The 20,707-nt window shown below is 51.1% G+C and overlaps 1 protein-coding gene across 1 annotated transcript in view; it reads left to right on the forward strand.

Moving 5' to 3' along the window:
• The window catches only part of Cdhr2 (cadherin related family member 2), a 34,509-nt gene that overhangs the window by 13,340 nt on the left and 462 nt on the right, over nt 1-20,707 (forward strand). The window contains exons 6-31 of the mRNA XM_021180083.2: nt 532-618; nt 2,162-2,251; nt 2,823-2,948; nt 3,025-3,171; nt 3,267-3,342; nt 3,447-3,562; nt 3,657-3,890; nt 4,677-4,832; nt 4,938-5,099; nt 5,357-5,418; nt 6,032-6,275; nt 9,319-9,558; nt 11,021-11,090; nt 11,372-11,977; nt 12,996-13,067; nt 13,533-13,582; nt 15,576-15,724; nt 15,881-15,989; nt 17,651-17,739; nt 18,083-18,151; nt 18,240-18,317; nt 18,417-18,477; nt 18,570-18,694; nt 19,096-19,209; nt 19,290-19,367; nt 19,626-19,683. Coding sequence (XP_021035742.1) covers nt 532-618; nt 2,162-2,251; nt 2,823-2,948; nt 3,025-3,171; nt 3,267-3,342; nt 3,447-3,562; nt 3,657-3,890; nt 4,677-4,832; nt 4,938-5,099; nt 5,357-5,418; nt 6,032-6,275; nt 9,319-9,558; nt 11,021-11,090; nt 11,372-11,977; nt 12,996-13,067; nt 13,533-13,582; nt 15,576-15,724; nt 15,881-15,989; nt 17,651-17,739; nt 18,083-18,151; nt 18,240-18,317; nt 18,417-18,477; nt 18,570-18,694; nt 19,096-19,209; nt 19,290-19,367; nt 19,626-19,683 — 3,468 coding nt within the window. The remainder of the gene's footprint in view (nt 1-531; nt 619-2,161; nt 2,252-2,822; nt 2,949-3,024; nt 3,172-3,266; nt 3,343-3,446; nt 3,563-3,656; nt 3,891-4,676; nt 4,833-4,937; nt 5,100-5,356; nt 5,419-6,031; nt 6,276-9,318; nt 9,559-11,020; nt 11,091-11,371; nt 11,978-12,995; nt 13,068-13,532; nt 13,583-15,575; nt 15,725-15,880; nt 15,990-17,650; nt 17,740-18,082; nt 18,152-18,239; nt 18,318-18,416; nt 18,478-18,569; nt 18,695-19,095; nt 19,210-19,289; nt 19,368-19,625; nt 19,684-20,707) is intronic.

Consider the following 20,707-nt stretch of genomic DNA (forward strand, 5'->3'; position numbering starts at 1 on the left):
CTTTGGCTACGGTGTGTTTCAGGCCAGCCTAGGATAGGTGAGGCTCTGTTTAAATAAATAAAGGCAGTTAAGAGAGCAGATTTATTATGGCTCATGGTTCTGGCTCAGTGCCAAGGGGCTGCATCTGGTCAAAGACTTTCTGCTGGCACTCACAAGGTTGCACAGAATATCACGTCTGTTTCACGGCGTGGGAACCCTTCAGGGTACTTTAGTTGATTCCCTTCATTGGGTACTCAGGTTGATCAAGGATTACAGTACGGGAAGAAAAAGTGTTAAACCATGCCCTGTTATGGAGCAAACACGTTCCAGATTTTAAAAACTGAATGCTTGCAACTTCACATGCACCTAATATACAACACACACACACACACACACACGCATGCATAACCATGAAGGATGGAGAGGGAGGATGGAGGAGGGAAGGGGCATACATCATACTTCTAGATAGCAGCATTTTGTGTAGCATCCCTGAAGCTATCCTGGCATCATAAGTCATATTTTCTGACCTCACCTGGGCTTTCTCATCTGCAGACAGCCGAGATGCAGGTGATTGTGCAAGACAGAAATGATAACATACCTGTTTTCCTGAACACTGAATTCTCCACCAACATCAGTGAGGTATCTCTGGGGTCTTAGTGGGGCAGGGCATGGGGAGGGCATCCAAGATACTACTCAGTAGAGCGAGACCTGGAAACTGGTTTGGGAGGTGCAGGGCCATAACAACAGGGACTGTTTTTTTTTTACAGGAAAGCACTTCAGAATAGAAATCTCTCAATTGTAGGAAAAGTACACAGAGAAGGGTGATTATCGCATATTTCTGAAGAATGGCGGTTGCTGACTTAGACAGTGTGGGTGATGACAGTGTTACCCCATGCCTGCCACATCTGCGTGACTGCTGTCTCTCTGTCACTCCATCTCTGTGTCACTGCTGTCTCAGTGTCACTGCCATCTCTGTGTCACTCCGTTTTTCTGTGTCACTCTATCTCTCTGTCACTGCTGTCTTTGTGTCACTCCATCTCTGTGTCACTCCATCTCTCTGTGTCACTCTGTCTCCGTGTCACTGCCATCTTTCTGTGTCACTGTCATCTCTCTGTCACTGCAGTCTCTCTGTCACTCTGTCTCTCTGTGTCACTCTATCCTGTCTTTCTGTGTCACTGCCGTCTCTCTGTCACTCCATCTTTCTGTGTCACTTCATCTCTCTGTGTCACTTCATCTCTGTGTCACTCCATCTCTCTGTGTCACTCCATCTCTCTGTCACTGCAGTCTCTGTGTCACTCTATCCCATCTCTCTGTGTCACTGCTGTCTCTGTGTCACTGCTGTCTCTGTGTCACTCTATCTCTGTGTCACTCCATCTCTGTGTCACTCCATCTCTCTGTGTCACTCCATCTCTCTGTCACTGCAGTCTCTGTGTTACTCCATCCCATCTCTCTGTGTCACTCTTTGTCACTGCTGTCTCACTGAAGTCTCTGTGTCACTCTGTCTCTCTGTGTCACTCCATCTCTGTGTCACTCCATCTCTCTATCACTGCTGTCTCTCTCTGTCACTGCTGTCTCTCTGTCACTGCTGTCTCCCTGTCACTGGCTGCCTCTGCCCTGAGGTGTGGATCCTAGTGTCTCTGGCTCTGAGCTATCTCACTGCCTCTGCAGCTTCAGTAGAAAGACTCGCCATTTCTCTGTGGTCTCAGCACACACTGGCCTGGCTTTCCATCCAGTCACTTTAGGCCACCTAGAGATGATGCAGAGGTCTGGAGCGACAGGGATCCTCAGGCAGTGGTGAGGCTGGGCCTCAGAGGCTGGAGGGTAGAGAGCATGAGGAGGGTAGAGCCAGGCAGCAGCTTGACTTCTGAGGCCACCGAAACTGTCTGAGCCATGTTCTGGGAAGAATGGGAAACTTTCAGACGCCACATGTGAGGGAATCCGACCGTAGCCATGGGCCGTAGGGCTACAGGGAGCCTTCAGGAATATCTGCGTAGTGGAGAGCCATACCCAGGCTAGGATGCTCTCTCACTTATGGCCTTAACTGTACATCTCAGGCTCATCGGATGTGTGTGTGGGGCTGTCCTGCTGGGCATTCCCATCTTAACCATCTGATGCCTCTGCTGAAGGCCCAGCCCAGGGTTGGGGTGGGAGGGACATACAGGTGAAAAGCCCCTTCTTACAGACCCTGCCGGTCGGTTCTGTGGTGTTTTCTGTGCTGGCGGAGGACAAGGACACAGGGGCAGCCGGTTTGGTGCAATATTTCATAGAAAAGGTGAGTGTGAAGAGTCCCTGCGGCCCCAGGTGGGAGCCGGCCTCACTGTGTCTTACGTCCACCAGGGGGCAGCATCTTCACAGACAACCATAACCCTGGCTCCCCAGCCTTTCTCTGATCACCCCCATCCCCACCTCCCCCCTCAGCCCCCAACAGGGAGCAGTCACTTTCCCAGTTGCTGAGGGAGGACCCAATCTTGCCTCCACCCCCTTCACCAGCACTGTCAAGGCCTCCTTAAGCTAAAACACTTGTAGCTCCCAGGAGAGCTTAAGGCTCAGGGAGGCCCTGGGTTCTTGCTGCTCAAACTTACCCAGATAGATAACTGAGATAACTGAGGCACATGTGTGTTTTGAACTTTTTGTACGCCAACTAAAAACTTAGTTTCAACCCCCCCCCCACCCCAGCATCTATACCAGCCCAGGGGAGAAATCGAGGCTCCGAGAGATTAAGTTCCTTGGACACATTTGTGTTTCTGGCCCATGGTAGAGCCAGGATTTGACCCCATGTCTCTGCCAGTAAGGAGGAACAGTGGTGTCACTGGGACCTCATCCAGGTGTTCTCTGTATCACAGGTCATCCCCAGTACCGCCAACAGCAATAATCTCTTCCGCATCCTGGAAAATGGCTCCATTGTACTGAATGACAGGCTCAGTTACAACAACAAGAGTGCCTTCTACCAGCTGGAGCTGAAGGCCTGTGTGAGTGGGGTGTAAGCAGAGCTAGGGGGCTCAGCATGGTGGCACTGGCTCACAGAAGGCTTTCTCTCCCCTACAGGACTCAGGGGGAATATTGGATAACAAGCCAAAAACCCAATGCTCCCAGCCGGTCTTCGTATCCATCTCAGTGATTGATGAGCCAGACCTGGACCCTCGGTTTATCAGGGAGTTCTACTCAGCCTCTGTGGCTGAGGATGCCACCTTGGTATGTGCTGGGGGAGGTGGTGTGGGGGTGAGGGTGCTGGGTAGCCATGGCCACCTGAGAAGAAGGTCAGATGCATTCACCGAGCCTCCTCCCAGGGGACGTCTGTGCTGACCGTGGAGGCTGTGGACAGTGACAAAGGCATCAATGACATTGTGACCTACAGTGTCTCCAGTGAGAACCTGGGTGTCCCCTGGAGAGGGCTCCGGTGAGGCTGGGGTGGGGCGTGGTAGTCAGAACCCCTGCAAACAGCTGCTGCAAATGCCCCCCTCTATCAGACTCCACGAGGCCTGGGTGGTTCAACATCAGGGAAAATGGGGTCATCTTCGTCAGTGGCTCCCTGGACAGAGAACAGCTGCTTCTGGAAAATGAAGAAGTGCAGATACAGGTCACGGTGAGTGGGACTCCCTGTCTCTTACCCCTTGGCCTTTGCTCTCACTCTCTCTGAGCACCGCTCTCTGCTCGCTGGCTTCTGTTCTGCACCTCAGGCCACCGAGAAGAATCTGAACATCTATGGGCAAGAGGCCAAGGCAAGCATGTGGGTCACAATAAGGGTGACAGATGTCAACGACCACAAGCCGGAATTTTATAACTGCAGCCTCCCGGGCTGCTCCTTTAGCCCCCAGGAGGCCCAAGTCAACTTCACAGGCTACGTGGATGAGCATGCCTCTGCCCGAATCTCCATCGATAATCTGACCATGGTGGCCTATGATCCAGACCAGGCAGGTGCAGGGGGGAGGGGAGGGGCACTGATGGCGGAGGACTGGGGAAGGGGAAGATCACAGATGTGGGAGGGGAGCAGCAAAGGGGAAGGGAAGGCAGGGAAAGAGAGCGATGGTGGTTGAGGTTGACGTGGCAGTGAATTACAGAGCACAAGGCAGGACAATGTGTGGGGTCCGGGGAGGGGAGGTAATAATATGGTGGTAATATGGCGGGCAGCACGGATCTACAAAGAGGAGGTTGTTGTTGTGTGCTGTGTGGTGATGTCCAGGGGAATGCTGAGGGATGCTAAGCAGAGGCTGTGTGGAGTGGGGGTTGACATTAGGTGCTAGGCAACAGTGGGTGGTTGTGTTTCGGGTGCTGTTGGCTCTGGGTAGCCTGTGGTTTGGGGAAGTAAGGAACCTAAGAGAAAGGTGGCGTTCCAAGTAATCTGAGTCAACCTGGAAGGAATTACCATGGAAAGGATGGTAGTGAGTGACAGGGAAGACCACGGTTCCCTGGGGCGACGACGTGGGGTGGAGTGGAGGCTGATCAGTGGTGAGCGTAGGCTGGTGGGTGTGGTCAGCTGGCAGTGGTGAAGGGTGGGCGAGGCTGCGTTGGTACAGCTGAGCAGCCAGCCCAACTTCCTAGACCTGGACTACTGTCTCAGTCTTTTCTGACTCTCTCTGTACATCTCACCGTCTCACCGGGCAGAGCTTCTGTGGAAGGCCGGAGCTTGGAGAGGGAGGGAAAGACGCAGGAAGGTGATGGCAGCAGCATAGTCCGTATTATATCACCCTCCTTTATAGGGCGACAATGGTACCTTCCTGCTGTCCCTGGATGGCCAGGATGCTGAAGCCTTCAATGTGTCCCCAGAGCGAGCGGCAGGGTCTGTCAGTGTGCAGGTGGTGGTGAGAAACTCAGAGATGGTGGACTACGAGAAGAAGACAGTGATGGTTGTGGAGGTATGGTGTGCCAAGATGCTGAGGGATGCGGATGCTGAGGGATACAGATGCCATGGGCAACTGGGCTCTTGTACCCTGTACCGCTGCATGCTCTTCTGTCCTCAGGTTGTGGCCACTGACTCAGTCAGCAACGACTACTCTGTTGCCACGGTGACCATCCACCTTAGAAACATCAATGACCACAGGCCCGTGTTCTCTCAGAGCCTGTATGAACTCACTGTGCCAGAGCACTGTCCAACAGGTTATCTGGTCACTGACAAAATCCAGGTGAGTGATGTTGGCTGGATCATGCTGGGGGAGAGCTGCTGAGCAGGGCTGACCTCAGACTGTCCCAGACTTTGTTTCATTCAGTGACACTGGGTCTCTGCGAGCATGTGTACGATGTATCTGGGTGTGTGGAGTGTCTAGGTGTGAATGCAGACATGGTGAGCTTTGAAGCCAGGATGCACAGCAGCTGTGTCAAATGGGTCTCTTGGTGACACAGATGGCCCTGTTTCCAGTGTTCTGCCATCTTTGCCTTACAGGCTACAGACCTGGATGGGGATGAATGGGGTCCTATCACCTACAGTCTGCTTCCAGGAAATGGGTAAGATCTTAAGGTGGGTGGGGGTGGGCATGGGGTGGGGGATGGGAATCTTCTCTACTTTGCCATAGGGCTGGGAGAAACAACAGAGCACCCTGAAAAAAAAATACAAAGTGCCCAGTTGTGTGTCCATTCCAGAAAAACAATCGGAAAGAAATTGTTGGTTTTCTATGACTATACTAAAATACCGGGGGCAGGGTATTCTACAAAGAGAAAGGTTTATTTAGTTCTGGAGACTCAGAGGCGTGGGGTGTCATCCACTATGCCCTGTGAGGACTTGAGAGTATACTGAGTCACATGATGGGGTCCTGTATGACACAGAGAGATCACATGACAAGATAGGGAACCAGAGGAAGGGAAGGGGTGAGGGACAACTTCCCAAAAGGTCCTACCTCCCAGAGGCTCCTGCAACCCTTGACATCATCACACACTGTGGACCAAGTGTCCAACACCTGGAAGCATGAGAGCACTCACAGCTGGGCCAATCCACTATCATGAGTATATTGGGAATACTGCACAAGGGTCATGTTTGTCTGTGTTATCGTTTGTCTGGAATTCAAAGTAAGTGCATGTCCACCCTGTCCTTTTATTGGCTAAATCTGGCCACCCCGAGCAGAGCAGACCTGTTTGAGGTGGAGCCAAACTCAGGGAATCTGACGGTGAAAAATGGCACGCTGCTGGACCGGGAGAAGCAGGCCGTGTACTACCTCACGCTGCAGGCCACTGACGGTGGCAACCAGTCGACCACCACCGCCCTGGAGATCACTCTGTTGGATATCAATGACAACCCGCCCGTGGTCCGAGGCTCCTACAATGTCTTTGTGCCGGAGGAGAATGGCAATGTCTCTGTGACCATCCAGGTTAGAGCCACACAGGACCTGGTCGGGGACTGTTGGGGAGGGGACTGTTGCCGCCACTGCATAAAGTCTCAGCTTTACAGTGTGGCCCTGAGGAAGTTGTTCAATTTCTCTAGACATCTATTTCCTCTTAGAAAACCAAGCGTTGTGGTCTTTATTCATGGGGTCAGCAGGGTATAACGAGACAAAGGACCTATTGTACCCTGTGCAGGGCTGGTGTGCAACAGGCCTTCACAAACAAATCACTCTTTAATATACACATTCCCAAATCATTCCAAAATGATTCGATGTGGCTTACTTAAAAAGTAAGATCCAAGCAAAGCGTGGTGGTGCACACCTTTAATCCCAGCATTCCGGGAGGCACAGGCAGAGGGATCTCTGAGTTTAAGGCTAGCCTGGACTAGAAAGCTAGCCAAGACTGCTAGGGCTATGCAGAGAAAACCTGTTTTGAGAAAAGCAAAACCAATAAACAACCCAAGCAAGCAAACAAAAACCAAGATCCAAACAAAGAACAAATAACAAGAAATGGGTGATATTATTATTATTTTTTTAGAGATTTATTTCTTTATTTTATGTATGTAAGTACACTGTAGCTGTCTTTAGACAGACCAGAAGAGGGCATCAGATCCCATTACAGATGATTGTGAGCCACCATGTGGTTGCTGGGAATTGAACTCAGGACCTTCTGAAGAGCAGTCAGTGCTCTTGACCTCTGAGACATCTCTCCAGCCCCAATTGGTGGTATTACTAAAGGGCCAATAGTAAAACCCAGAACACAAAGACAGCATAAGGCTAAGAAGAGCTCTCCTTTAGGCTGACCCGGAGGGACATCTTGTGAGAAGGGGCTTGTGGGTCCTGACAGGCTGTCCCTCTGTCCCTCAGGGGCTGAGGCTTCCTATGGATGGTCCAAGGCTTTTCTGGCAGTCTCAGGGCTGTAGTCCAGATCTCAGTGGACTCGCTCCTTCTGTCTCTCTGTCTCTGTCTCTGTCTCTGTCTCTGTCTCTCTCTCTCTCTCTCTCTGTGTGCGCCCACGTGCGCATACATGCGCACATGCGCACATTGGTGTTTTGCCTGCATTTGTCTGTGTGAGGGTGCCAGATCCTCTGGTATTAGAGCTATAGACAGTTGTGAGCTGCAGTGTAGGAGCTGGGAATTGAACCCATGTCCTCTGTCAGAGCAGCTTGGGCTCTTAACCTCTGGGCCATCTCTCCAGCACTCTGGGCCTGGTCTTTACTCTTAAAGAGTTTTCTGGAAGAAACGTTCTGATCTGTCAGATCCATGGCATCCTTATAGATCCAGAGAGGTGTTTGGCGAATGAACTGGCCAAGTACCGAGCGCCTTCGTGGGAGTGGATTGGTCTTGCCTTTGGAAGAGCCCCTCTGGTTGCTTATGAGGGGCTCATTTCCCAAGCAAGACAACAGAACTGAAGAGAAGGCAATGATGGTGGGATGAGTAGTGGGGAAAGACAAAGAATAGCTTCCATCTCAACCCCTGGCTCAGCACTGGCTTCCCACCAGGTCCTCTGCTGAGCCCAGTGCTCAGAGGTGAAGCCAATCTGACTTCTGTTCTGGAGCTCCCACTAAAGCAAGTTGCAGACCTTTACTGATGATGTCATCTGTGCTATCAAAGGTAGCAGGGCTGTGTAGGGAGCTGCAGGGATGACAGCATGGTTGGGAGGCAGGCAGAAGGGCCCAGGGTGAGGCTAGGGGAATGGAAAAACATGTATTTTTTGTGCTGGTTCACTTCAGTACAATCTAGCATGCTTGGGACCTGACCAGACAAGAACACATTTGTTTACATGTATAACCCTTTGTATGAAGAATGGGCTGTTTAAAAAGCACAGCACAGCAGCTGGGAGTGGTGGTGCACGCCTTTAATCCCAGCACTCGGGAGGCAGAGGCAGGTGTATTTCTGAGTTGGAGGCCAGCCTGGTCTACAAAGTGAGTTCCAGGACAGGCAGGGTTACACAGAGAAACCCTGTCTTGGAAAAAAAAAAAAAAAAAGCACAGCACAATAGCCAGGTGTGGTGGTATGTACCTTTGATTTCACCTTTGAAAGACGGAAACAGGCAGATCTCTGTGGATTCCAGGCCAGCCTGGGCTACACAGTGACTCTCTGCCTCAAAGTAAGTTGGGTGAGGAGCTGAAGGGATGGCTCAGCAGTTTAGAGAAAGCACTGTCTGCTCTTGTGGAGAACCCGGAGTTGATTCCCAGCGCCCACACAGTGAGTGGCTCACATCTGTAACTGCAGTTCCAAGGGATCTGCTGCCCTCTTCTGGCTTCCATGGGCACTGCACACACACAGGGAGTGCTTCCCTTCGTGGGGGCAAAACACAGATCTAAAAGAAAACAATCTTTTAAATTTTAAACATGAAAAAATATAGTGCTGGGATAGGGGTGTGATTTGGCTGGTAGAGGGCTTTTCCTAGCACCTGTAAAAAGCACTGGGTTCCATTCCCAACACCACACAAACAGGGTGTGTCTGTGCATGCTCTGATCTTAGCCTTCTGGAGGTAGAGGCAGGAGGATCAGACATTTAAAGTCATCCTTGGCTACGTAGTGAGTTTGAGGTCAGCTTGGGCTCCATAAGATCGTGTCTCTAAATAAATAAATAAATAGCCTACTGTGTGTGTGTGTGTGGGGGGGGTAACAGAAAAAGACAGAGAAACAGAGCATGCTGACCGTAGCAATTGTGGTAAAATCAGAATCTCTTTTAGGATTTCACACTTTTATATTAAAAAAAAAAAAAAACAAACCCAAAGCCCAGTTGAGTCTCTGTATATAGTCTCCCGTACCCTTCTCTGTGTCAGCGTTATAGGAACTCCCACTTCAGGTCTCCTCTGAGGATTTAGCTCAGGTCCAGTTTTGCAGGATTCATTCAGCACTTATCTGGGAGATGGACAAACTCAAGGTTGAGACTGCGAGCTTCTGCTGGCCATGCCCTGCGCCTCAGCAGGAAGCCATGGCCCGTGGCCATTTAGACCAGTGCTGGGGGGTGGGTTAGCCTGAGGCCTATATACCTGATTGGGGGCCAACTATGTCCACAGGCCTATGATGATGACCAGCCAGACACTAACAACAGCCTCCTGCTCTTCAGCCTGCTTCCTGGGCCCTACAGCAGCAACTTCTCCTTAGACCCCAACACAGGGCTCCTCAGGAATCTTGGGCCCCTGGACCGAGAGGCCATTGACCCTGCCCTGGAGGGCCGCATCGTGCTAACTGTGATCGTGGCTGACTGCGGCGAGCCTTCCCTGAGCACTAATGTCAATGTCACCATCACGGTAGAGGTAAGACCGGGTACTCCCACATAGCCTAGCTTCCGGGTTCTGGCACAAGCTTTACTTCCTGCCTCGTACAGCATGGGAGATAAGAGGTTGGGACCTCGGCTGCGGAGCCTTTGGCGATTCTTGTCCTTAAGTCAGAAAGACTGGGGTGGGGGTGGGGGTGGGGGTGGGGGTGAAATCAGCATGAATGAATGGAGGTGTCCTGAAGAGGGTGTCACCTGGGGAGGGCTCTCAGTGCCTTTGCTCTGATTGCCATGCACGGGGTCTTGTCTGGAACCATCTTGACTGGCAGCAAGAAAAAAGCCAGAGTCAAGTGAACCCGGCTCCAATTAAGTTTCCTGCACACCAAGAGGTGGACATCAGGACCCAAGCAGGCTGGTACACACTTATAATCTCAGAACGTGGGAGACTGAGGCAGGGTGATTGAGAGTTTTAGCTCATCCTGGGCTATATAACAGACCTTGTGACCTTGTGACCTTGTGACCTTGGGCGATGATCGAGACACTGAGGCAGATTTAGGATTTGTTGGCTTCTTGGGAACAAAGTAGAAGACTAAGGAAGAGTTACACTCACTGGATTAGAGGGACCCCTTTGCCCTGTGAGCTTCACATTCTCTTTGTGTCAGAAGCTACCCTATTTTTAAATAAGGACACCGAAGCCCAAAGAGGCCAGAACCACGGTAGAGGCAGAGCAGGCGTCTTAGACACTCCCGTGCGAGGGGGGATGACCTCGAGAATTCAGCAGCCTTGTTAAGGGAAGCCAGTGGCACCTGTCTAAGGAGTCACTGTCAGGAGCTCAGGAGATGAGTTACATGGTGTGACCTCTATCCCTGAAAAAGACAAAGGAGGAGAGAGTGGGGAGAGAAAAGAAAGACAAAGGGAAAGGAAGGAGGGAGGAAAGGGAGGAGGAGGAAGAGGAGGAAGAGGAGGAGGAGGGAAGGTACACCCACTGAAGGGCTAGAATTCCATTCCCAGGTCTCTGTCCTATGGTTACATAGACAAACCTGACCACCAAAGCATGTATGTATGCCCACAGATAAGGGAGGGCTGGGTTATTCAGGGCATGCCCAGGCACAAGACAGGGTTCCAGTTGTGCGCGTGAGCAAGGGCAGAAAGCATCAGAGTCCAGCTCAGACTGAGCACTGAGCTGGTGTCACGGGGCTGAGAGATGGGACCTCAGGCTAAGCTAGATGGGGTCACAGACAGAGACCCAGAAATAGTTCTGGAAAATGGACTTACAGTAGTTCTAGGCTGAGGTCAGGCTAACAGAAGGAGCACTCTGGATTTTTCCTTTCTTTCTTTTTTGGAGGGTTGTCTGAACATCTGGAAAGTGGTCAGTGTTGTCCGAGGGATGTGGAGTCGATGGCTCTGTCTGTAGAGATATTTCTGGGTTCTCAGATGGCTCTGGGGAGGGTGAACCTGGGGCTGCTAGTGTCTCTAGCTCTCAGACCTGCCTTTCCTTTTAGGACATCAATGACAACCTGCCTGTCTTCAACCAGTCTTCTTATGAATTCTTTGTGCTGGAGAGAGTTTCAGGTATGTGCCCTCTTGGCTGGTTGGGGTCCATACCTGGACTGGCTGTGCAGATGGGAGGGGAATATGTATCCTAGCACCTTGGCTACAGGCAGGATGCTCCTGCAGGTATCATCCTTTGGTGAGGCACAACTTAGGGAAAGGGGACCCTGGAGAAGAGGTGTGTTTACATCCCATCTCTGACACCAAACAGTGAGCCATGCTAAGAGCTCCATGATTAGGACCAGCCTGGAGTGCCCGAGGCCTGCACAGGTGTCCCTCCAAGCTCTGTCCTCTGTCCACAGGAGCATGGGTGGGCACAGTGAAGGCCTGGGATGCTGACCAGACGGCAGCCAACAACCGCATCAGCTTCAGCCTGTCTGGGACTGGCGCCAACAATTTTACCCTCCAAGGCGATGTGCTGGAACAAGGGTGGGCAGAGGGTAGCCTCTGGTTGCTTCCGGATGTGGGCCTGGATTACGAGACACAGAAGTTCTTCCACCTGACAGTGAGTGCTGAGAACCCAGGCCCCCAGGGCCTCGATTCTACAGCCAAAGTCAACGTGACGGTGATGGATGTGAATGATGAGCCACCTACCCTGGTCGCAGCCTCACTCCAGGCCATCTCTGTGACTGAGAATGGCTCCGAGCATGGCCAGGTGGCTCAGGTGATAGCCCAGGATAAGGATACTACTGCGTTGCTGAGGATAGAGCTGGTGGACGTCATCTGCACCAAGGCTGGGGTTGACGTGGGCAGCGTGTGTCATGGCTGGTTCTCCGTGAATGACAACGGCTCTGTGTACATTAATCAGAGTGAGGCCATCGACTATGAGGCTTGTCACCTGGTCACGCTGGTCGTGCGGGCGTATGACCTCAACACGGATCCCCGCTTTGATGCTTACAGCAGCAATGGTGAGGAGGTCTGCAGGGCTGAGGCTCAGGGTCTGGGGACCACTTCAGCCCTTGTCAACCATGTCTCTGGCTATGTCCTCTCGAGGCTTCTGTTCTCCATCTGTCCAGTGGGGAGTGGTGAGGGGGGCGGCCTGTGGAGGGTGAAAGCATTTGAACATGGTGTTCAGTGGATTGCCTGGAAGCACCTACTGAAGGCCGCCATTCTGTGAGGAGCTTTTTGCATCCTCATCCCATTCCACACAGGCACAAGGGCCACGTTAACAGTGAGCACAGCACGGAACCGTGCCAGGCACCGTAAAGCATTTGCTCATTTTATCCTTGCACAGTCCCATGAGCTCGTAGTATCCATCTAACTTAAAGATGAAGAAGCCAAGGCACAGACTGGGTACGAGGTTTTTATTTTGTTTTATTGAGACAGGGTCTCGCTCTGTGACCATGGCTGGCCTCATATTTATAATCCTCCTGCCTTGGCCTCCCGAGTACTGGGATATACACTTGTGTGTCAGTACTCCTGGCTCAGAGTGAGTGTTCAAATGACCAACTGACATAAAATGTATATATCACACTTACATATTAATATAGACATACACATACATAGTATTTATTTATATACATACATACATACATACTTACACACACATACACACACACTTTTAGGTGTGTTAAGAAAGCCCTGGACCTTGCTTATGCCAACCAAGTTTGCTACCACTGACCAATACCCATCCAAGTATAACATGCCTGGTGAGCTGGGGCAGAGACAGGCCCACCTCCTGGATTGCCTCTCTTGTGTGCCTCTGACTAGCTGGCTGCCTTTACGAGGGTGGGAACAATACTAACAGTCAGAGCATCTGGAGGAGACCGTGAGGACCCCTGGGCGAGGAGCAGGGGCGCACAGGACAGGCAGAGCAGGGAGCACACAGCAGAAAGCCTGCTGAGGCTCCAGCCCAGGCTCAGTCTTAGGCTCTCCTCGTGAGAACTGTGCTCAGAGCGTTGATCCACAGCACCTTACTTACCCCAGGAAGCCTTCTCATCAACATCAAGGACAAGAATGACAATGCCCCCTACTTTCTGCCTAACAACCAGACCTTCGGTGAGTGAATGTGGCAACCCCGTCTTCATCTTGTATGCACACACACACACCTTGTAACATGGGATTACCCTCAGACATCCCCCTCCCACCTCCGGAAAGCCTCCTGGGTTGTAGCAGGAAGGGACACCGAGTTCTCTTTCCAGCTCTGTATCAGCTGATGGCTGGCTCTAAGGCAGGTCTTTCCTCTTTGGGTCTCCATTTCCCCATCTGTACAAGAGATGGGTGCCTTGCCAACTCTAGCCCCGGGGACAGCTGAGATGCAGTCACTTTTGCAGAGGGACTGGGGATGGACTTGTGGAGTGGACTCAGATTATAGGGAGTACTGGGTACTGTCCCTGTCATACTTTTAGCCAGGTGGGTACTGTCCCAGCTGCACTTATGGCCAGGTGGGCACTCTCCCAGCTGTACTTTTAGCCAGGTGGGCACTGTCCCAGCTGACTGACCTCTTCCTGCTTGCATTTGTAGTGATCATCCCAGAGCTTGTGTTGCCCAACCAGCAGGTGGCTTCTGTCCAGGTGAGTCCTCAGCTCCTGCGGTTATCTGTCACAGTAACTCCAGGGGACAAAACTAAAGGTTTCAGACCTTTTAAGTGCCCTAAAGATGTTTTAACCCTAGGTCCGATGGGCTCAGAGTGGCGCGGGCTCACACAAAGCCTGGAGCTGCTGCAGCACTTGCCCAATCGATGAGTTCCCCTCCTGCTAATTGTGCAATTTAGTATTCATAAAAATTTCATGACTACTTGTAGGCTACATTTTCCTGATGATGCCAGAATTCTTGAATGTGATCAGGAACCCATAGCCAATTGTAAATTAAAAGGCTTTCTTCTACTTAAATAGCGTTCTGAGCACAATTATAGCAATGCTTTCGATTTGTTACAGTGATGGATGTGGGTGTGTGTCTAGAAGGTGGCCAAGCCATGTAGGGTGAGCCCCGAGGCTGGAGCTGCCGTGCTTCTCTGGGATTAAGTTTCCCTTCCTTTCTGTGTGTAGTTTGAGACAGGTTCTGACCATGTAGCCTTGGCTATTTTGGAACTCACTATGCAAACCAGCTTTGCCTGGAATCCACCTGCCTCTAATTCTGCAATACTGAGATTAAAGGCATGGGTCACTGCGCCCAGCTCAGTCTGCCTCTTTGACAAGAGGCTCCTGCATTAGGAAAGGCCTGGCCGTCCCCATAGAGAGTTGAGGGTGTCCTTAGGACAGGAATTCTCCTGGGGACAGCAAATTCCTCTTTCTAGATTCTTTCAAGACTTCACCCAGTTAATTTCCAAGCCAACCGTATGCCAGTGTCCCAGTTTAGTCATGGCTTTGAATTGTTTTCTTTTGCACACATGCACTGGAACACATGTGTAGGTGGGTTCACATGCTCCTGGGTGTGTATGCATGTGCTGGACAGAGTGTATGTGTGTGTGTGTATTTGCGTATTCATGTAGGTTGTATGTGCATGTGTGTGCTAAAACCAGTGTAGGGCATTGTTCCTTAGGAGCCACCCCTCACCCTGCTTTTAAATGGAGACAGGATCTCACAGTAGCCTGGAACTCGCCTATTAGGCTGACAGGCCCAGGGATACACCTGTCCCCAACTCCCCTTTGCTGAGATTACAAGTGTATCCCAATGTACCTGGTCTTTTATGTGGTCTCTGAAAGCCAAACACAGGTCAGGCCCTTGGGCCTGCAGGGTAAGCATTTTATTGGTTGAACACTGCTGGTTTTTTTTTTTTTTTTGGTTTGTTTGTTTGTTTGTTTTGTTTACCAAGATTGGGTTTCTCTGTGTAACAGCTCTGGCTTCCTGGAACTTACTCTGTAGAGCTGTTCTTGAACTCACAGAGATCTGCCTGCCTTTGCATCCCAAGTGCTATGATTAAAGGTGTGTGCCACCACTGCTTGGGTTCCAAACTAGTGCTTTTTTTTTTTTAAATTAATTCCTTTTTACAACCAGAAGCCCAGACATTCATCACCCTGAGCTAGAAGCCCTATGTACCTGTTTTATTCTTTTTTAAGACACTGGAATGAATCCAGATGTTCGTCCCTCCTTCTTGTCCATTTCTGATCCACTAGAGAATGTAGACAGGACTGAAGTGAGGGCTTTAGAGAGAGAGGGTACACACAGTAGGTGCTCGAGCTGAGCAAGGCTGTGATTGGGAATGAGTGTGTATGTGCCTGGCAATTGAGTAGAGAGTGGGGCAGCTTTCAGTACAGGAGGGCTTTGGGTGTTATATTGGGGTACACGAGAAAAAACATAGGCAAATGTGGATGTGTAGTGACCTTGATCTTTAAAAAGCCCAAGCCAGGTGTGATGTACATTTCTTTAGTCTTCTGAGGCAGCGGCAGGAGGATCACAGAAATTTCAAGGCCATTCTGGTGTAATAGTGAGTTCCAGGCCAGCCAGGACTATATGGTGAGACCTATAAGAAGGTAGCTCTGCTCTGTAGTGGCCACTGTAGCGTCTGATTGTGGTGGGAATGGGAGGCCTTTCCTGGCCTCTCCCCAGACATCCACTCTTGCTCCAGGCCAGAGATGAGGACTCAGAAGACAATGGGATCATCATGTTCTCCATCCTGAAAGCAGAATTTGTCCGCAAAGATGGAACTACCAACCCTGTCCAGGTCTTCCGGATTACCAGATCAGTGGAAGCTGGCCTGTTCACTGGCAGCATCGAGTACTGTGGTGATGGCCTCCTGGGAGTGGGGGGGGAGAGGGAGCCCAAGGCTGAGGCAGGTCTCCATCCTGGAAGGTGTACAGGTGTTTTTTCAGTAGGACTGTAAGAACCCAGATTTGCTTATGGAATAAAGCTATGCCTTTACTTCTCTCGTAGGCTGGTGACCAACCTTGATTCTACTATCCAAGGCACATACCAGGTGACAGTTCAGGCCCAAGATCAGCCCACTGTGGGTCCTGCCCTAGAGACACAGACCACTCTGAATGTGAGTGCTTTCCCTGCCTCTAGCCCCTGCTGTTCTCCGCTAGCCTGTGTTCCTCTTTTGTTTGTTTTTATATTATGTTGTTGTAAGATGGGTTCTCACTATGTCGCTCTGGCTGGCCTGGAGCACCGATGTAGGCGAGGCTGACCTTGAACTCACAGAGATCCAACTGTCTCTGGCTACCAAGTGCTGGGATTAAAGGCATGCTTTACTGAAGTTTTATCCAGAATACTTGTCATAGTCAGATGGACCTGTCACCCTGTCGTTTGGGGGACAAAGGCAGGAGCAGCTTGAATTTGAGGCCAGCCTGGGCTCCATAGCAAGACCTGGCCTTAAAACAAATCATAAACCACACACACACAGATACACAGACACATAGACACAGACACACACAGAGATACACAGAGACACACACACACAGACACACATGCACAAACACAGACACACAGACATATACACACAGACACACACAGACTTACACACATACACACACACACACTCTGACACGCAAACACACACACACATACACACATACAGAAATATACATAATTACACACATAGACACACACACAGAGACACAGCGCTCCCACACCCACTCCCCCCCTAGATACACAGTAGGACACACACAGAGAGATACACAAACACACAGAGACACATATAGACATACAGAGATACACACAAATGCACACATAGACACATACATACACACATACAGTGACACACAGACACACACAGACACACAGAGACACACACAAACACAAACATAGACACACACAGAGAGATACACAAACATACACAGACACACAGAGATACACACATACACAAACATAGACAGACACACATAAACTGACACACACACAGAGGTACACAGAGACACACACACTGACACACACACACACACACACACACTTTGATGTTCTCACTCACACATCAGAGACAAGAACAACCAGCACACACATGGAAAGTCAATTCCTGGTCCACATCAGCTCTGAGAAGGACTAAACGACACTTGTAACACTAGAGGTGTTAACTCCACCCAGACCCTTCTTACTCTTGTTGGGACATTAAATCAGTTGTGATCTTTTAAGGAGGGCATCTGTCCATCTCTACACACGTGCACAAGACACATAGTGTTTTAGCCAGAGAGTCTCCTTCCAGGGGTGTTCCTGCAGACACTCTGATGGTAGGCACATCAGGGTACATGAGAGCACCCGGTGGTAAGGAAATCATGAAGAGGTGAGGGTGTGTGAGACACTCACATGGACCTGCCACAGACACTAGATCATGTAGAGTTATGAGGAGAATGCCCACGACCAAGTGAGCGAGCAAAGACACGTGAGGACGGCATAACCCAGGATTCTAAGCGTGTGGCCAAGGAAGACCATGCACAAGTTCATGGGATTATCTACAGCCAGACAATTCCAGGATGAAACCTTCTGAAACTTTCATTCTGATGGCCTCTTTAAAGTAAGGCGGGGGAGGGGTCTGAGTGTGGAAGAGCCTGTGCTCTGTGGGCCCCTTTGTGGTGTCTGGATCTGGGTTTCAGGGGAATATGGTACATGCGCTGCCACAGCAGCTGTGTGTCCTGAGAGGCAGGTGCTGGTGATGAACTTGTGCCTGCCCCATGTTTCTGACATCCCCTCTGCCTGCCCCGCCTACCCTAGCTCTTCACTGTGGACCAGAGTTACCGCGTGAGGCTGCAGTTCTCCACCAGCAAGGAGGATGTTGGTGCCAATGTGGAGGAGATCAAGGAGTAGGTCTGGGAAGTTGGGGCTGGTCTCAAAGAACTAGATGAAACACCTCTCTACCCTGTCCCTGATCCATACTTTACCTGGTCCCCACCTTTGGTCCTGTGTCTGTACCCCAAGAAGGCAGAATAAGATGTGAACACAATTACCTTTGTGGTTGTGAAGCCAGGCACCAGAGAAGAGCCAGGGGCCTGGGAGAAAGAACTGCCATTTCTGATTTGTGCAGAGGTGTCAGCCACTTAGCAAGCTTTCTGTCCTCACAACTCCTGAGTCCACTGCACCGTCCTGGCCACAATCCCAGACTTAGGTCCCCACTCCAAGTATCTGTGACACCTGCATTCTTTGTAGGGCTCTTATCCAGGCGACCAGGACCTCTGTCTACGTTGTGACCATCCAGAACATTGACTCTACGGCTCGGTGAGTCTTCCTAGGCCCAGTGGCTGGGCTGAGGGAAACGACAGTAGTTACAGAGGCTTGTGGTGTTTCTGCTGTTTGTCTATTCCAGGGCCCGAGCCAGCTCCTACATGGACGCCTACTTTGTCTTTTCCAATGGGACAGCCCTGACACTTACTCAGCTGAATATGTGAGTGGGGCCCTCTGGGAGGGTGGGCAGGGGAAATCAGAACAAGAAGCCCCCGGGGGAGGTCAGTGACCCTTGGGTCTAAGCAGGGCTCTGTGGCAGGATGATCCGGAAAGACCAGGATGCACTGAGGCAGCTGCTGCAACTGGGGCTGGTGGTGGTGGTGAGTGTGTGTGTGTGTGGCCCCCCCCCCAGAGGTCACAGGTGGGGGAGGGGTATGACTCCCACAGCTTCCTCACCCTCCCTCTTCTCCAGAGCTCCCAGGAGAGCCAGGAGCCCGATCAGCAGAAACTGCTCACCAGTGTCATCATAGGACTGGTGGTGTCTTTGGTGCTAGTCCTTGTGATTATGATTACGGCCCTCGTGTGTTTGCGGAAGAGGTACGACTTGTATTTCTCCCCGAGTCTCCAGCTCTCCCCTGACCCCGAGGTCCAGTGTGCGTGGGGGTGGGTAGAAAGAGCTTGGTTGGGGTCAAGCCCCACCTCCTCACCGGCAGAATGGACTTTGCACTAGATTCCTCCATGGATTTGGGGTAGAAAGGCTGAATACCCCAGACTGTTGCCACTTCTTGCATAGGCGGTAGCTTCCTGAGTTTTACTCTGGCTATTACTTCTGGCTGTCCGTGTGGCTTTTGGCGACACATTCCCTTGGCTATGGGTTTCTACTCCCTACAAAATGCAGCTAAAATGGTCACCAGCCAGGATCCCTGTGAAGCCACAGTTGAATGAAGGGCCCCCATAGGCTAGTATGTTGCACATGTAACTTCTTCCCGGCTTAACAGCTATCACCGGAAGCTTCGAGCTATGAAGGCTGGCAAGGAGGCCCGAAAGACACCAATAGAGACGACAGCTCCAACTGCTGCTATCCCGGGGACTAACGTGTACAATACTGATCGGTGAGCAGGGGTCAAAGGGGAGCAAGAGACCTTGTAAGATGGCTAAGGGCCATGGCTGCTTGACCAAACTTTCTCCTCAGGGCCAACCCCGTCCTGGACCTCACCACCAAGGATCTGGGGTTGGAGTGCCCCTCCTCCAGTGACTTGGACTATGACAGGTGAATTGTATCTCTCACTACCAGAGGAGTTGTTTGTAGAGGGGGCAGAGGTGGTGGTGATGGTGGTGATGCTGATGATGGTGATAATGTTGGTGGTCATGTGATGGTGTTGCTGATGGTGATAGTGTTGGTGGTGATGGTGATAATGTTGGTGGTGATAATGTTGGTGGTGATGGTGGTGGTGGTGGTGGCAAGCCCACAGACTGGGGAGGCTGGGTCAGCCTGCTAACAATCTAAATTCAATCATTCCTCCCATAGCCTCAATTCCCTAGATGAGAACTCTGTGGACTTGGACATGGACAGTAAGGAATTCAAGGTAAGATGTGGGAGGGGTTAAGGCAGGATGTGGGAGGAGTTGGTTCCTGGGGCTTCGTATTTGAGACTCTTCTCAGACAGGGTGGAACTCAGGATGAGTGAGGCTCAGCACTGCTATTCCCAGCACTGTGACCCTTGGTGGGCTGCCTCTTGCTTTGGGCTCTCAGTTCCTTTCATCTGTAAATGGTAATCAAAAACGCATGCTCAGCCGGGTGTGGTGGCGCACGCCTTTAATCCCAGCACTCGGGAGGCAGAGGCAGGCGGATTTCTGAGTTCGAGGCCAGCCTGGTCCACAAAGTGAGTTCCAGGACAGCCAGAGCTATACAGAGAAACCCTGTTTCGAAAAACAAACAAACAAACAAAAAAAAAACAAAAAACAAAAACAAAAACAAAACGCATGCTCTGCAAGGGTGTTGTGGAGATTAAGCCAGAGCAAGCACGTAGGGTAATGGTGGAGCCCTTGCTGAGGCTCTGGGGTCAGGTGTCAGTGCCACCAACAAAACCCCAAACCAAGGGAAGGAAAAGCCCTGGCCCAAACCACGTAGCCAGAAACTGGTCCCGCCTGTTTTTGATCTCTGTACAAAAATGCTGGTGGAGTCGGTGAGGAAGAAGTCTAGAGGCTAGCAAAGGTCTCCAAGGAGAGAGTGGGAACCCAGTAAATGACAGGGATACAGCCATTGCAGTGGACCAACTTAGCTCAGGGCTTGGGCTCTCTCACAGGAAGGTGTATCTGTGAGGAGGAATGGGTGGGTGGTGGGCTGAGTGTCTAATGTCACAGGGGAAGGGCAAGAAGGACAGCAGAGATGTGTGAGTGCCGTGATCAGGTATAGGTGTAATCCTGGGTGAGGTTTCTAGAACAGAGGGGAGATGCCAAATTCAAGCAGAATCCGTTGTACCACGGACATCCACAAGAATGGTTGAGCAGTTTCCACTTCTCTCAGCAGCGGATCTACAGCTATGTCAGGGATTGAGGGGCCTTGTCCAACCCATGGCTTGCTCTAGGGCAGGAACTGTGATAAAGTTGT

The sequence above is a fragment of the Mus caroli genome, chromosome 13 (assembly GCF_900094665.2).
Source record: "Mus caroli chromosome 13, CAROLI_EIJ_v1.1, whole genome shotgun sequence".
Taxonomy (NCBI): domain Eukaryota; kingdom Metazoa; phylum Chordata; class Mammalia; order Rodentia; family Muridae; genus Mus; species Mus caroli.